General features: G+C 43.2%; 1 protein-coding gene across 5 annotated transcripts in view; it reads right to left on the reverse strand.

The window, feature by feature from the left end:
• atp8a1 (ATPase phospholipid transporting 8A1) overlaps nucleotides 1–14730 on the reverse strand; it is a 330023-nt gene that overhangs the window by 132135 nt on the left and 183158 nt on the right. For all 5 annotated transcript variants that reach the window (XM_033027892.1, XM_033027903.1, XM_033027886.1 and 2 more), the window contains 3 exons: nucleotides 5755–5824; nucleotides 4885–4969; nucleotides 1436–1575 (listed from right to left, as the gene is read on the reverse strand). In XM_033027892.1, the coding sequence (XP_032883783.1) occupies nucleotides 1436–1575; nucleotides 4885–4969; nucleotides 5755–5824 (295 nt within the window). The remainder of the gene's footprint in view (nucleotides 1–1435; nucleotides 1576–4884; nucleotides 4970–5754; nucleotides 5825–14730) is intronic.

A 14730-nucleotide genomic window follows, 5' to 3' on the forward strand; every position in this document is an offset into this window, starting at 1 on the left:
ACATCTTGGCAGGACAAATCAAAATAGGACGTACATGGTAAATGGTAGGGAATTGAAGAATGCAGGTGAACAGAGGGATCTGGGAATAACTGTGCACAGTTCCCTGAAAGTGGAATCTCATGTAGATAGGGTGGTAAAGAAAGCTTTTGGTGTGCTGGCCTTTATAAATCAGAGCATTGAGTATAGAAGTTGGGATGTAATGTTAAAATTGTACAAGGCATTGGTGAGGCCAATTCTGGAGTATGGGGTACAATTTTGGTCGCCTAATTATAGGAAGGATGTCAACAAAATAGAGAGAGTACAGAGGAGATTTACTAGAATGTTGCCTGGGTTTCAGCAACTAAGTTACAGAGAAAGGTTGAACAAGTTAGGGCTTTATTCTTTGGAGCGCAGAAGGTTAAGGGGGGACTTGATAGAGGTCTTTAAAATGATGAGAGGGATAGACAGAGTTGACGTGGATAAGCTTTTCCCACTGAGAGTAGGGAAAATTCAAACAAGGGGACATGACTTGAGAATTAAGGGACAGAAGTTTAGGGGTAACATGAGGGGGAACTTCTTTACTCAGAGAGTGGTGGCTGTGTGGAATGAGCTTCCAGGGAAGGTGGTGGAGGCAGGTTAGTTTTTATCATTTAAAAATAAATTGGATAGTTATATGGACGGGAAAGGAATGGAGGGTTACGGTCTGAGCGCAGGTATATGGGACTAGGGGAGAATACGTGTTCGGCACGGACTAGAAGGGTCGAGATGGCCTGTTTCCATGCTGTAATTGTTATATGGTTATTATATGGTTATTATATGGGAAGTTGAGAATTTCAAACACGCTTTTAATTAGCCAGAAGTTATTTTTAACAAGCAGCCATGCCTCTCAATGATCTTCTGAGGAATAGGTAGTCTGATTAATACTGCTCTTTCTCACTTTTTAGGATCCTTGGAATATAAGCACAAACAACAGCCTGAAAGGCATCGGTTTTGTTTTCTTCAACAAGAACCCAATCGGATCATCTGTAGTGGGAGGCAGAGTGTCAGGTGGAGAGTCCTTTACGTGGCATGACATTGTTGACATTGATAGCACTTTTGAAAAATGTGCTGTATAGATTACCCTGTACAAATGCATCAATAAAAAAAACTAACTTTGTTAACTGAATTTCACGACATTTCCATGACCAACATCAGTATGATATGGTCAAAGCTCATTTTTAGTTGCATAATCAATCATTGATCAGTTACAATATTATGTTCCCCAAACAACAACAGAACCTTTGTTGTGATGGATGAAGTTAGAACATGTTTTATCCAATAACCAGTGACACAAAGCTGAAACGCTCGGTTAGAATTACTCATTGCTTATGGGTACCCCATCAACTAAAGGTATGCTCTCCAAAAATAGTATTCTCTTCATGACGCAAAGCTTTTGAATTTTGCCTGAAATACTTACTTTTTCAATCAGTTCATAACTCTCTTCCAGCTTCAGTATCCTGTTCTGCAATGCAGTAGAAGCCCGCTGGTAAACCTCCAACCAATCTTGGTACATCATCTCTGAAATGTCAGCAACCGTGAAGCACAAGGTTCTTAAACCTGAAACAATTAAAAACATTATTATTATGCATTGTATTTGTCTTGGAGACTACATATCCTTTGGCACACTATGGCGTGGGACCAAATAATTGCAAGGATTTAATTTAAGTGAGGCCCACCTCAAAATGCTTTTAAAGCATCAAAATCAATTAAGTTAACATTGAACAGTACCTCACAAGAACATGCCTTTTGGTCCACCTGCCTGTAGATGGTCCATATCCTTCCATTCCTTGTTCATGAGTCTGTCTAAATGCTTCTTAAACATTGCTTTCATATCTGCTTCCACCATTTTCACTGACAGCACGTTCCAGGCACCCTCAGCTCTCTGTGCAAAATAAAACTTGCTTTGCATATCTCCTTCATACTTTTCCCCCCTCTCACCTTGAGTATTTGACTTTCCCACTCACTTAAAACTGTCTAAAAATGTTAACGGTTAACAAGCTCGATGCAGAAGTCCATCTGTTTCGATAATACTCATTTGTTACATTTGTGCAAGAGATTTCTATTGTGAAAATTCACATCTTGGGAAGTCGCTTGTATTACCAGATAAACATCACTTCTGATAATGCTATCAGTAAAATTGAACATTTACAGTTGCCAAGTATAAAAAAAGGCAGTGCAGGAGTTCTCAGCAAGTAAATCCTGCTAATTGGCAGAATATTAAGTGGAAAGATGAGACCACAGCATGAATATCCGAAGCTGCCACTTCATATTTTTACAGATGAGTGTTTGTACTTAATCTTTCATCATTCTGCCAGATCAAGGAATATTTACACTTTCCAGCCTTAAAGCTATTTATTTTACACCCCACAAAGTCTGCACTGGTGCTGCCATTCCTTTTGGGTTCACACAGCTGTAAGCAGAAGGCATTAATACCATCAGTCCCAACAGTGGCAGGATGCATTAATACCATCAGTCCCAACAGTGGCAGGATGCATTAATACCATCAGTCCCAACAGTGGCAGGATGCATTAATACCATCAGTTCCAACAAGACTTCCTGAATGTTTACATATGGTAAATGTCACAAGAACAGTCACCTGGGAACTGCCAATACAACCAAAACTTTCACGCACCATACAACTAGCCTCAATGCCAGACAACACTGACTGTTTTTTGCTTTGCATTTATTTTTGAACATTTGCAAAACAGGACCATGCTACAAATATTTCTAATTGGTTTACCACAAATCCTTAACTTTGAAATCTGAATGAGCATATTTTGCATTTGTTTTGCTGACACTTTTTGTGTAATGAATACAAATGACTGACGCTGAGTAGGTTTGCCTACTTTCCTTTACATCTCAGGGAAATTCCATTGGGCAGCCTCGCCAGCAGTTTGTCTGTCATTTCACCTTTTGTTATTTTTAGTGTGTCAAACAGTATGTTTTTTTGGAGGTTTCTTAGTCTTTTTTTATGTGGGGGTTGAGGGGGGGGGAAAGAGGGGAAACCGTTTTGTCAGTCACTTCCTGGTCGAGGATGCAATTATTCTCCCAGTTGCATCTTCGCCCCCCCTCACGGCCTACCAACTAAATTAGCGCAGCCTTTCCTGCCGGAGACCAGCCAAAGCTTCAACAGTGGCGCAGCACTGAATTCCATTGCGGAGCGGGACGATGCCTTACCGGGGATCGCCAGTGTTGGGCCTGCTGATTAACACCATGGAGCTGTGGTATGTGGAGCTTCTAGCTGCGCTGACTTTAACATCGGTCGGCGCTGATTTTAACATGGCGGAGTCCTGGGGTCTTTTGCTGAGGGTCGCCAGCGTTGAATCTCCGTCCAGCTCGGCCTGTGGACTTCGGGAGCCGCGGTATCCGGTAGGAAGCGACCGATTCGGAAACTCCAAGAGTGTTCTCCGTTCCGACGTCGGAGTTCCGATCATCCCGGCAAGAGGGCCTGAACATCTGGCCGTCCTAGCGGCGACTGCGGAGGGTTCAAAGGCCCCGACCACACGTGAACACAAAGAAGAAGATGAACTTTATTGCCTTCCCTCACAGTAATTCTGCTGTGTGGGGAAGTTCATGTTAAATTCTATCGTGTATTGTGTTCTTTTATTCGTATGGCTGTATGGTAATTCAAATCTCACTGTGCCAATTGGTGCATGTGACAATAAATGTAACTTGAACATGAAAATTCATGTCGTTAAATTGTTGTGGCTGAAGGGAGACATATCAATAATTCCAATTTGCCACAGGTTTTGCAAAGGCAAACTGACTGAACTTGAACTCAGTTTTATACAAAATTCAAAAGGGATTGCAGCATTAGTACGAGGTATAAAGATGACTGGCAATAAGTTATAGATTAACATGACAATTGATTCCCACATGCTCGAATACTGGGTTTAATGTGAACATCACCCTACAGACCCCAATAGTATAGGGCACGCTGTGTGGATCTGGTAGGGTCGCCAGTTCTGAACATTGGAAATGCTTTGTAGAACCAAGGAACTGGAGATGCTGGTTTTCAAACAAAAAAGACACAGCTGGAGTAACTCAGTGGGTCAGGTAGCAACACGGACAGGTGACATTTCACCTTCTTCAATTCTGCCCAAAATATCTCCTATTCCTGTTCTCGAGGGATAATAATAATAATAATAAATTTTATTTATTGGGCGCCTTCCAGACATCTCAAGGACACCTTACATAGGTTAACAGGAATATAAACATATAATCAGAATAAAATAAATAATAAAGACATCACAGAAACACAAATTAAAAACAGAATTCAGTCCAAAAACAAAACCAAAAACACAATGTGAAGAGAGAGCAGCGGCAGCTAAAGCGCGCCAGCGTCCACTCTCCCTTCACGGCAGCCATCTTGGACAAAGACTAACAGGATTACCTTAGACAAAAAATCATCCCCCCACAATGTACATCAGATGCTACCTGATCTGCCGAATCTCTCTGGCACATTGTATCTTTTATTGGTAATGCTTTGGTTGTATTTGCTTTTAAGCCATATAACAAGAAATTTTAGGGAAAGTAAATATATTTTTTTTTTATCAGAGTAACTCCAAGTTTTGGAGTTATGATCTTTTGCATTATTCAATTAATTCTACCCAGTTTTCACCAGTACTAGAGCAGAACCTCCAGGCCTTCATCTAAAAAATACACAAATTGCTGGAGTAATTCAGCAGATCTGAGGTATTAATGGTTAGGTGATGTTTCGATTTGGAGCCCTTTAGATGCTGCCTGACCCGTCAATATATTCCAGCTCTTCGCTAAAGATTCCAGCATCTGCAATTCTTTGTTTCTCCATCTTTTAGAAATGGTAGGTTTCCATTAAAATACTGATCCGTACTGCTTTATACAAACCTTCCGTAGCAAACTGTTCTAAATGTTTCAAAGTGATGTCCCTGTATCGCGAGCTCTCTGACAACCGTTCATAGATAACTGTATCCTGCAAAACATATTCCAAAACACAATCCATCACTTAATTTTTATATTACTCTACTCCAGATCACACATCATTATAGGAGGCACATGAGGGGTGTTACTATTGCCTGCACCTACCGATCAGTGGGAACTAGGAACAGATATAGAACATGATTGCTTAGAAATTAATGCTGAGCTCCTTCAATTGAAGATTTTTCTTCAAAACATACACCCGCCTCCAGCAACACCTGTTATAAAGACATGATGTCTTGCGGCAAAGGTTATCAGAGCAAAGGACCTGACTAGTGAAGGCTGAATGCATCCCAGAGGGAACAGCCCCCTGGAGAGTCTGGCCCTGCATCTGTGCTGCCCTTCAGGCAACACTTCATAAAGTACATTGTAATAAAACCCATAAATGGTAATGTTTAGTACAGAGTTCACAGCGAATATGATTGAAGTAAAATTGATATATTACAGAATAGTAACGGGCATAATTGCAAGCGATTTGCACACTGAAAGTTATTTCTTACCAGAACAGTACAAGAAGTGAAACTCAGCTCCTGGAGTTCAATCACCAAATTAGGTATGTCTACTAATAACTCTATTCACAACACCAGAGCAGTTTGCCAATATCACTGCATTGATTAAATACAATATTGGTATACATTTACAATGTGCAGCTTGTTTTGCACGGTGAAAAAGAGACTGAAAGTAGTCCATCCTTAAGAGCAGAGTAAGGAAATCACAAACAACAATAATTCAGAATAATCCAAGTTCACAAAACTTCCGTGAAGATTAGTGAGGACTCACCGCTCCTTTACAGTAAAGTCGCAGCTTTCCTGATGGTGTACGGACGATCACAGACATGCGCTTTCTGTTGCTGAAGGAGAACAGGCCACAAACAAGATTAGTCCTTTGTAACAGGATTCAAAACCAATCTCATAACTCAATTTTTGAAGAAAAATGGGACAACGGTCCATCAGCTTGTCATAAGTAATAGTGCCAGGCAGCTTAAACAGAGTTAAAAAGTCACATCTAATGCTACCAGAACAAATTAATAAAGGCACTTGACAGCCTGCTTAACAATTTTAGAACTTGCACTTCAATCAGGCATTTTCTGAGTAATTCCATTGCCTCTGAAAATGTATTTCTGTATTTGCCCTTCGTCAACTCATATTACATTTCCCATTATCTCATGCCCTTAAAGTCTCTCCTCCCTCCCTGTCCATGATCTCCCATATGCATCCCTACCATACCACCTCAAAAATAATTCTAAATGTCCTCCAGTTTAGATTAATGACAATTGGCCCAAATCTCAATTTGCTGCAGCAAGACATCACATGAAAATTGTCAATCAGCTCTAAAATTTCCACCATCATTAGCTGCTGAATGTGCAAGCTGTTAATGCTACAGCAATTGGAAATTGGGCATATCCTCAATGATAAATAGTTGCTGGACTACAGGGGAAGATAAAGTTGTGATATTTCATGTCGAATCAGACATGGAAAGAAAGATAGTGATGCAATGAGCAGATTTAAGGGCCTGTCCCACTTACGCAATTTTTTCGGCGACTGCCGGTACCCGTCATAGTTGCAGCAGGTCGCGGAACATGTTGAAAATCCAGTGGCGACCAAAGGTCTTTTGGGCGACTCTTTAGGTGACTACTCATGACCATACATGCGACATGTGGCGGGGTGACACATGTGTGGTTGTAAGTAGTCGCCCAAAGAGTCGTACCTTTTTCTAGTCGCCGCTGGATTTTCAACATGTTGAAAATTTTCGGCGACCTGCTGCGACTTTGACGGGTGCTGGCAGTCGCCAACAAAAATAGCGTAAGTGGGACAGGCCCTAAGAGAGAGGAAGTGACAGAATTAAAATCTCCAAAATCTATTCAAAACATTAAAATTGGAATAGTTCATCTTTAATGCCCCCCCAAAAATGTTTGCCAGTAATTAACAGAAATGTTATTGAATTGGTGGGGTGGAGTGGTTATGCTTGTAAATATTAAGCACTTGCCTCAGGCTTAACTTGCTCCTTCACAAATGCAACAACTTAGCTGTATCTAAGGATGTCAGGGGCAAATCTTCACAAAGTTAACACAAGGAGACTATATCAGACTTTTTGAACAAGTAACATTTACACTTACATAATAGCAACAAGCTTCTTATGCCTCATTACAATATCTAGCACCAATGCTATCCTGCCTGCTGAGTTCTTCCAGATTTCATCATTACCATTACCAACGGGCAATCATTGTTTTCCAGTGGGCAAAGCAGGTGTGGCGAGAGATAGTGAGTTCAGGTAAATCAGCATGATGAAAGGACATTCATATAATACATTGACATTGACCTCCAAAGCACTGTACTGATAACAAAATGCGGCTCTTGTAAGAATGACAGGTCATTTCCACTCAGCAATGTGCCGATCAGATAAGCAATCCTTCAGCAGTTTATCTTTTGCTCAAGATGTGCTCAGCATCTGCAAGTCTCTTTAGATATCTGCAGATAAGTAATCCTGACTTCAGAAGCTGTCTACGTAGACCTTGCATATCTCCCGTTTTTCAGAGACACAATGAAGGTAGATGGGGATGCGGAACACCAGCCTTTCCAGAAGGCATAACTTCCAAGCGCAGAATGCTCTCAATACTGCACTGGGAAGGTTGGCCGAGATATCTGTCAGAAAAACATGAGTGGACCTTAAACCCTCTGATGTTGAAGATGTGATCCACTGACACTTCCACATAAGGAAGTTATGGTTACAATAACAACGCATGTAAGAAGTAAGCAATCTCTTATCCATTGATTGAATCATGAAATGTGCGACTTTCTTATGTGATCCCTGCAGCGGAGATGGGATTAAGCAAAAGATCAGTTAGCAATTTAAATAGTTTTAAGCCATACCATCAGATCTAATGCACCTGGCCTATAACATCAGGTGGTAATTTGATGACTGTTCAAGCAAGTTGGAAATACTTAAATTCCCATATTCTGTTGTAGAAACATAGAACATAGGAGCAGGAGTAGCCCATTCGGCCCTTCGAGCCAGCACTGACATTCAATATGATCATGGCTGATCATCCAAACTCAGTACCCCGTTTTGGCTTTTTCCCCATATCCCTTGATTCCTTTAGCCCCATGAGCTAAATCTAACTCTCTCTTGAAAACATCCAGTGAATTGGCCTCCACTGCCTTCTGTGGCAGAGAATTACAGATTCACAACTTCCTGGGTGAAAAAGTTTTTCCTCATCTCAGTCGTAAATGGCCTACCCCTTATTCTTAAACTGTGACCCCTGGTTCTAGGCTCTCCCAACATCGGGAACATTTTTCCTGCCTTTTCTCGGCCCAAACCTCTAAGAATCTTATATGTTTCAATAAGATTACCTCTCATCCTTCTAAATTCCAGAGTATACAAGCCCAGCCGCTCCATTCTCTCCACATATGACAGTCCCACCATCCCGGGATTAACAATGAAAAGGTGGACAAGCGAGGGCATTGAAAGCCTACAATGCTGCTTTGACTGCACGGATTGGAATGTGTTCAGGGAAGCAACCACAAGCCTCGATGAGTGTACAGACACTATCATCATATGTCAGCTTTTGTGAGGACAGTTGCATTCCCACGAGGACCCGGATCTGGTTCAACAACGACAAACCCTGGTTTACAGCAGAACTCAGATAGCTCTGCCCGTCCAAAGATGAGGCCTACAGGAGCGGGGATGCAGACCTCTACAAGGCCAAGTACATGCTGAGAAGAGGATGTAGAAGAAGAAGGGTCTGTCTGAATGTCTGGGGATGTCTGAAGAAGGGTTTCGGCCCGAAACGTTACCTATCTCCTTTGCTCCATAGATGCTGCTGCACCCGCTGAGTTTCTCCAGCATTTTTGTGGACCACCCACTTACAGCCTGTTTCCAGCTGCAAAGACCGGCTCTTGTCCACTACCCACCCCCTCCTTGCTGCCTACAGCATCACCAACAATAGAAATTGAGGAGGTGGAGAGGCTGTTCAGAAGACTGAAAAGCCGGAAATCTCCAGGACCGGACAATGTTTCCCCCTCTACTCTCAAGCTCTGTGCCGAACAACTGGCACCGGTCTACACAGACATTTTCAACCAGTCTCTGCAAACCTGTACTGTCCCTGCCTGCTTCAAAGTCTCCACTATTGTCCCTGTACCCAAAAAGACAAGGTCTTAATGACTGCAGGCCTGTCGCACTGACCTTTGTAGTCATGAAGACCCTTGAAAGACTTGTGCTGGCCAAGCTGAAAAATATCACGAACTCCCTGCTGGACCCTCAACAGTTTGCATATCGGGCCAATAGATCGGTGGATGATGCAGTCAACCTGGGCCTGCACTTCATCCACAAGCACCTAGACCACCATAGGACGTATGCAAGGATTTTGTTTGTTGATTTTAGCTCTGCATTCAACACCATTGTGCCAGAGCTACTACACGCCAAACTCTCCAACTTGACTGTGCGTGAACCCTCACTCGGTGGATCACAAAATTCCTGACAGACAGGAAGTAGCATGTGAGGATGGGAAAGCACATCTCGGACCCGCAAACCCTCAGCATAGGAGCCACTGCGAGGCTGCATACTCTCCCCTCTCCACTACACTTTCTGCACCAATGACTGCACCTCCACTGACTCCTCTGTCAAACTTCTCAAGTTTGCGGATGACACAACCCTGATTGGATTGATCCAGGATGGGGAGGAATCTGCCTACAGACAGGAAATGACACAATTGGCATCCTGGTGCCTTCATAACAACCTGGAGCTCAATGCTCTTAAGACAGTGGAATTGATTGTAGACTTTAGGAGAGCTCCTCTCCCCTCTCCCCACTCACCATGAACAACACCAGTCACATATGTGGAACCATTATCTCCAAAGACCTGAAATGGGGGCCATCATCGACTCCACAGTCAAAGAGGCCCAACAGAGGATGTACTTCCTGCAGCAGCTGAGAAAACACAGTCTGCCACAGGCAATGATGGTCCAATTCTATATGGCCATCGTAGAGTCTGTCCTCACCTTCTCCATCATAGTCTGGTTTGGCTCAGCCACCAAGCACGACATCCGGAGGCTGCAGCGAATCGTCCGATCAGCTGAGAGATTGTTGGCTGCAACCATCCCCCCCCCCCCCCATTGACGAACTGTACACTGCAAGGGCCAGGAAGCGAGCGGGTAAGATCATCTCTGACCCCTCTCACCCTGGCCACAAACTCTTTGAATCACTTCCCTCTGACATAGACATAGAATATAGGTGCAGGAGGAGGCCATTCGGCCATTCGAGCCAGCACCGCCATTCATTGCGATCTTGGCTATTCGTCCCCAATCAATAACCCGTGCCTGCCTTCTCCCCATATCCCTTGATTCCACTAGCCCCTAGAGCTCTATCTAACTCTCTCTTAAATCCATCCAGTGATTTGGCCTCCACTGCCCTCTGTGGCAGGGAATTCCACAAATTCACAACTCTCTGGGTGAAAATGTTTTTTATCACCTCAGTCTTAAATGGCCTCCCCTTTATTCTAAGACTGTGGCCCCTGGTTCTGGACTCGCCCAACATTGGGAACATTCTTCCTGCATCTAGCTTGTCCAGTGCTTTTATAATTTTATAGATTTCTATAAGAAACCCCCTCATCCTTATAAACTCCAGTGAATACAAGCCTAGTCTTTTCAATCTTTCCTCATATGACAGTCCCGCCATCCCAGGGATCAATCTCGTGAACCTACGCTGTACTGCCTCCATCACAAGGATGTCCTTCCTCAAATTAGGAGACCAAAACTGTACACAATACTCCAGATGTGGTCTCACCAGAGCCCTATACAACTGCAGAAGAACCTCTTTACTCCTATACTGAAATCCTCTTGTTATGAAGGCCAACATTCCATTAGCTTTCTTCACAGCCTGCTGTACCTGCACGCCAACTTTCAGTGATCGGTGTACAAGGACACCCAGGTCTCGCTGTACCTCCCCCTTACCTAACCTAACCCCATTGAGATAAAAATCTGCCCCCTTGTTTTTGCCACCAACCTCACATTTATCTATATTATACTTCATCTGCCACGCATCTGCCCACACACTCAACCTGTCCAGGCCTGTCCACTGGAAGGTGACTCCGGACTATCAAAGCTGCCTCAGCCAGGCATAAAGCAGCTTTTTGCCCACGAGTAGTAGCTCTACTCAATAATCAAAAGTCTGTAGCCTCATTTTGCTCTCGTATTTTATTTCATTCACATGTTTAAACTGTAATGTTTATTATTAACGTTTAATGTTTTATGTGTCATTCTTAATTGTTACTGTATGTCGTGTTGTTACTAGCGAGCGGAGCACCAAGGCAAATTCCTTGTATGTGAACATACTTGGCCAATAAACTTATTCATTCTTCTTCTTCATTCAGGTGACCAGATTCTTTATTGGCACAGGTACGATAAATGTCCTTTCGAACCTGCGTGGTTTCTGGTTAGCAACAGCATACCACTAACTCTTTTTGTTGTGTTTAGTGTGGAACAAAAGAATAATTACAAAGATAGACACAAAAACCTGGGGTAACGCAGCGGCTCAGGCAGCATCTCTGGAGAAAAGGAATAGGTGACGTTTTGAATCAAGACAATTCTTCAGACCTGTCTTGACCTGAAATGCCACCTTTCCTTTTCTCCAAAGATGCTGCCTGACCTACTGAGCTACTCCAGCTATTTGTGCCTATCTTTGGTTTAAACTAGCATCTGCAGTTCCTTCCTACCCAAGTCACAAGGCAGAGGTACAAGCCCCTTTAGCCCACCCTGTGCCTGACGACCTTCAGGTATTCATTTGCACTAATCCCATTGACCAGCCACTTAGTCCTCAGCTATCTTTACCTAGGTAATTCAAGTGCTAAACTCAATACCACTTAAATGTTATGAGAGTCTCAGCCTACACTGTCCTCTCCAGATACTGTGTTCTCAACTTCAACTACACTCTGGGTGAAAAAAATCTTCCTTGTATCATAGAGTCATAGAATTATACAGCGTGGAAACAGGTCCTTTGGCCCAACTTGCCCTCACTGGCCAACATGTCCCAGCTACACTAGTCCCATCTGCCTGCGTTTGGCCCATATCCCTCCAAACCTACCCATATCCATGATGTTGTGATAGTCCCAGCCTCAACTACCTCCTCTGGTAGCTTGTTCCATACCTCACCACCCTTTTTGTGAAATGTTACCCCTCAGATTCCTATTAATTATTTTCCCCTTCACCTTAAACCTATGTCCTCTGGTTCTCTAGACGTCTTGCTCGTTACCACAAACCTATGCTCTCTGGTATCAAACATCTCTGCTGCAAGGAATAGTTTACCAATGTCTACTTTATGCTATCAAATTTACATATAAATGACCCTGAGTGGGTTCGCCTCGCATGTCCAAGACCTCACAGGATACTTGTGAATGGCCTTTACTTCACTTGCTGCATCATTGGAAAGTACACACATCATTAGGCATGTTCAAGACTGGGTCCAGGCAATTGTGTGGGAGAAAGGACTGGTTGGAATCAAGATAGAGTAACATAAACCTAAGGGACAAAGATGCATATTGAAACTTCCTTGTGTTTCCCTAGTCCAGAAGCTGAGATCTCATCAGGGAGCAGTCAATGAAAACATGCTTGTTTTGAGTGTCCAGCATCAGAACAATGTGACCCAATGCATTGGAAATTGTGTCAGTCCATGCACACGTATATACCAATTAGGACTGAAAGCACCTGGTCAAATTTCCAGTGTGGATTAATTCAGTGATCATATAGTCAAAATTATGATCCATTCTGGAAACATGATTTTTATACAGTGCTGGAAAAATGTACCCAATACTTTCTAAGCTTTTATTCTGAATGTGTGAGTCAAATGGAACAAAGCATGAAAAATCTAAACACCAGATAAAATCAGTCACTCAACTAATACACAAAGGCAATAAGTGGCAGGCAGGAAATTGTTGGGAAAGAACAAACACAACAACAATAGAATGCACAGCATGCAACAGGAGTAGTTACATAAATTTCGATTTTCCTGACAGAAATGTAAGATTGTGCGTGCGATCGATCATAAGGAGTATTAATGTTTAGAACACGTATTACAGTCTGCAAAAATGGCAAAGAACACCTGGGCTCTCATTCACTGTTCTCTTTAAAGCAGCAGGTTGAGGTTTATAAAGCAGCTGATCAGGCTGAACGAACGTGAAAAAGATGTCTCTTAACTCATGCAAAAATATATCATAGAGTCAGTCATACAGCCTGGACAGGCCCTTAGGCCCAACTTGCCCATAATGAACAACATGTCCCATCTACACTAGTCCCACTTGCCTGCATTTGGCCCATATCCCTCTAAATCTGTCCTATCCATGTGCCTGTCTAATTGTTTCTTAAACATTGCAATCGTCCCTATCTCAACTACCTCCTCTGGCAGCTCGTTCCATACACCCAGGGGCGGAAACCCCGGGGGGGCCAGAGGGGACACGTCCCCCCCATGTTTTGAGAGGTGGGCGACATCCCCGCCAGGTTAACCTGCCTGGGCTTGCGGGAAATATGGCCAGCGCGGAGAAGCCGTGCTGGTATCCCGTCAGTCAAGACAGGGCTGTAGTTAACCCGGTGAGACAGGCAGTTGAGCTGTATTTAGCGCTGGATTGAGCCTCCGAAGCCTCGTGCGCGTGTATGAGTGTGTGCAGGCACGCGCGGCCGCCAAAAAACTGTGTCCCCCGTCCCCTCCGTTTTGATAGTGAGTTCCGTTCTTGCATACACCCACCACCCTTTGTGTGAAAATGTTACCCCTCAGATTCCAATTAAATCTTTCAATCAGTGGTCTCTGAAGTGGATCTGTTTAAGTGAGGAAAATAAATGCCATGGAGGACACAATTTATTTTTGATAGAAGATAGCAACACTAGAAATTCTGCACACTGTCAACTGAAAGGCTTGGTGAAATAGGATGATGATGGAGATTAGGGGGTGACCATGAAGATAGGAGAAGATTATGTTGGAGGAAATAATTGAACTAATGGATTCAATGATGGAATGGGTGAATGTGGAGTTAATTTTCAACAATTTATCTCCATGTTTACCCACCTCCCCTGCCATTCATTGCTTTTTATAAAATTACTGAATCCCTCACCATCAACATTGTGGTGAAAGAACACCATTGACCAGAGACTTAATTGGACCAACCAGATTTTTAAAATAAAAGGATCGCTGTAAAATGGGATACATCTCCCAATAACCTAAAAGTCTTTCCATAATCATCGTGACAACATCCGACGTGATTGAATATTTTCTCGTGTTTCTGTGCATTTAGCTTCATTACTGTTGCAGGGCTCAACACCACTGAAGGCAAAATCATATGTCTCAATTGATTATCCATTCCAGCATATTAAATTATTACCCCCCCTTCTGTTTCTTTGCATTCTAGCTGCAGTGTGTACCATCTATAAAACCAATCGCACCAACTTAAGATTGCTTTGAGAGCTTCTCCAAAATTCAAACCTCCAGCAACTAGGGCAAAAGATGCACGTCACCACCAAGATATTGAAGTTAAGGGCCTGTCCCACTTGCGCGTCATTTACGCATCATTTACGCGACAGCATTTACACATCACGACGCACAACGCGCGCATGGCACATGGTGAGACGTGGTGGCGTAGGCAGTGAAGCGTAGTAGCGCAAGGCGCCCCAGGATTTGGGGATTCTCAAAATCCTCGTGCACCACCTACGTGACGCGCAAATGACGCCCAAGTGGGACAGGCCCTTTATCCTCCAACTTGCACACACCTCTTACATGG

The sequence above is a fragment of the Amblyraja radiata genome, chromosome 1, assembly GCF_010909765.2.
Source record: "Amblyraja radiata isolate CabotCenter1 chromosome 1, sAmbRad1.1.pri, whole genome shotgun sequence".
In the NCBI taxonomy this organism is placed as follows: Eukaryota; Metazoa; Chordata; class Chondrichthyes; order Rajiformes; family Rajidae; genus Amblyraja; species Amblyraja radiata.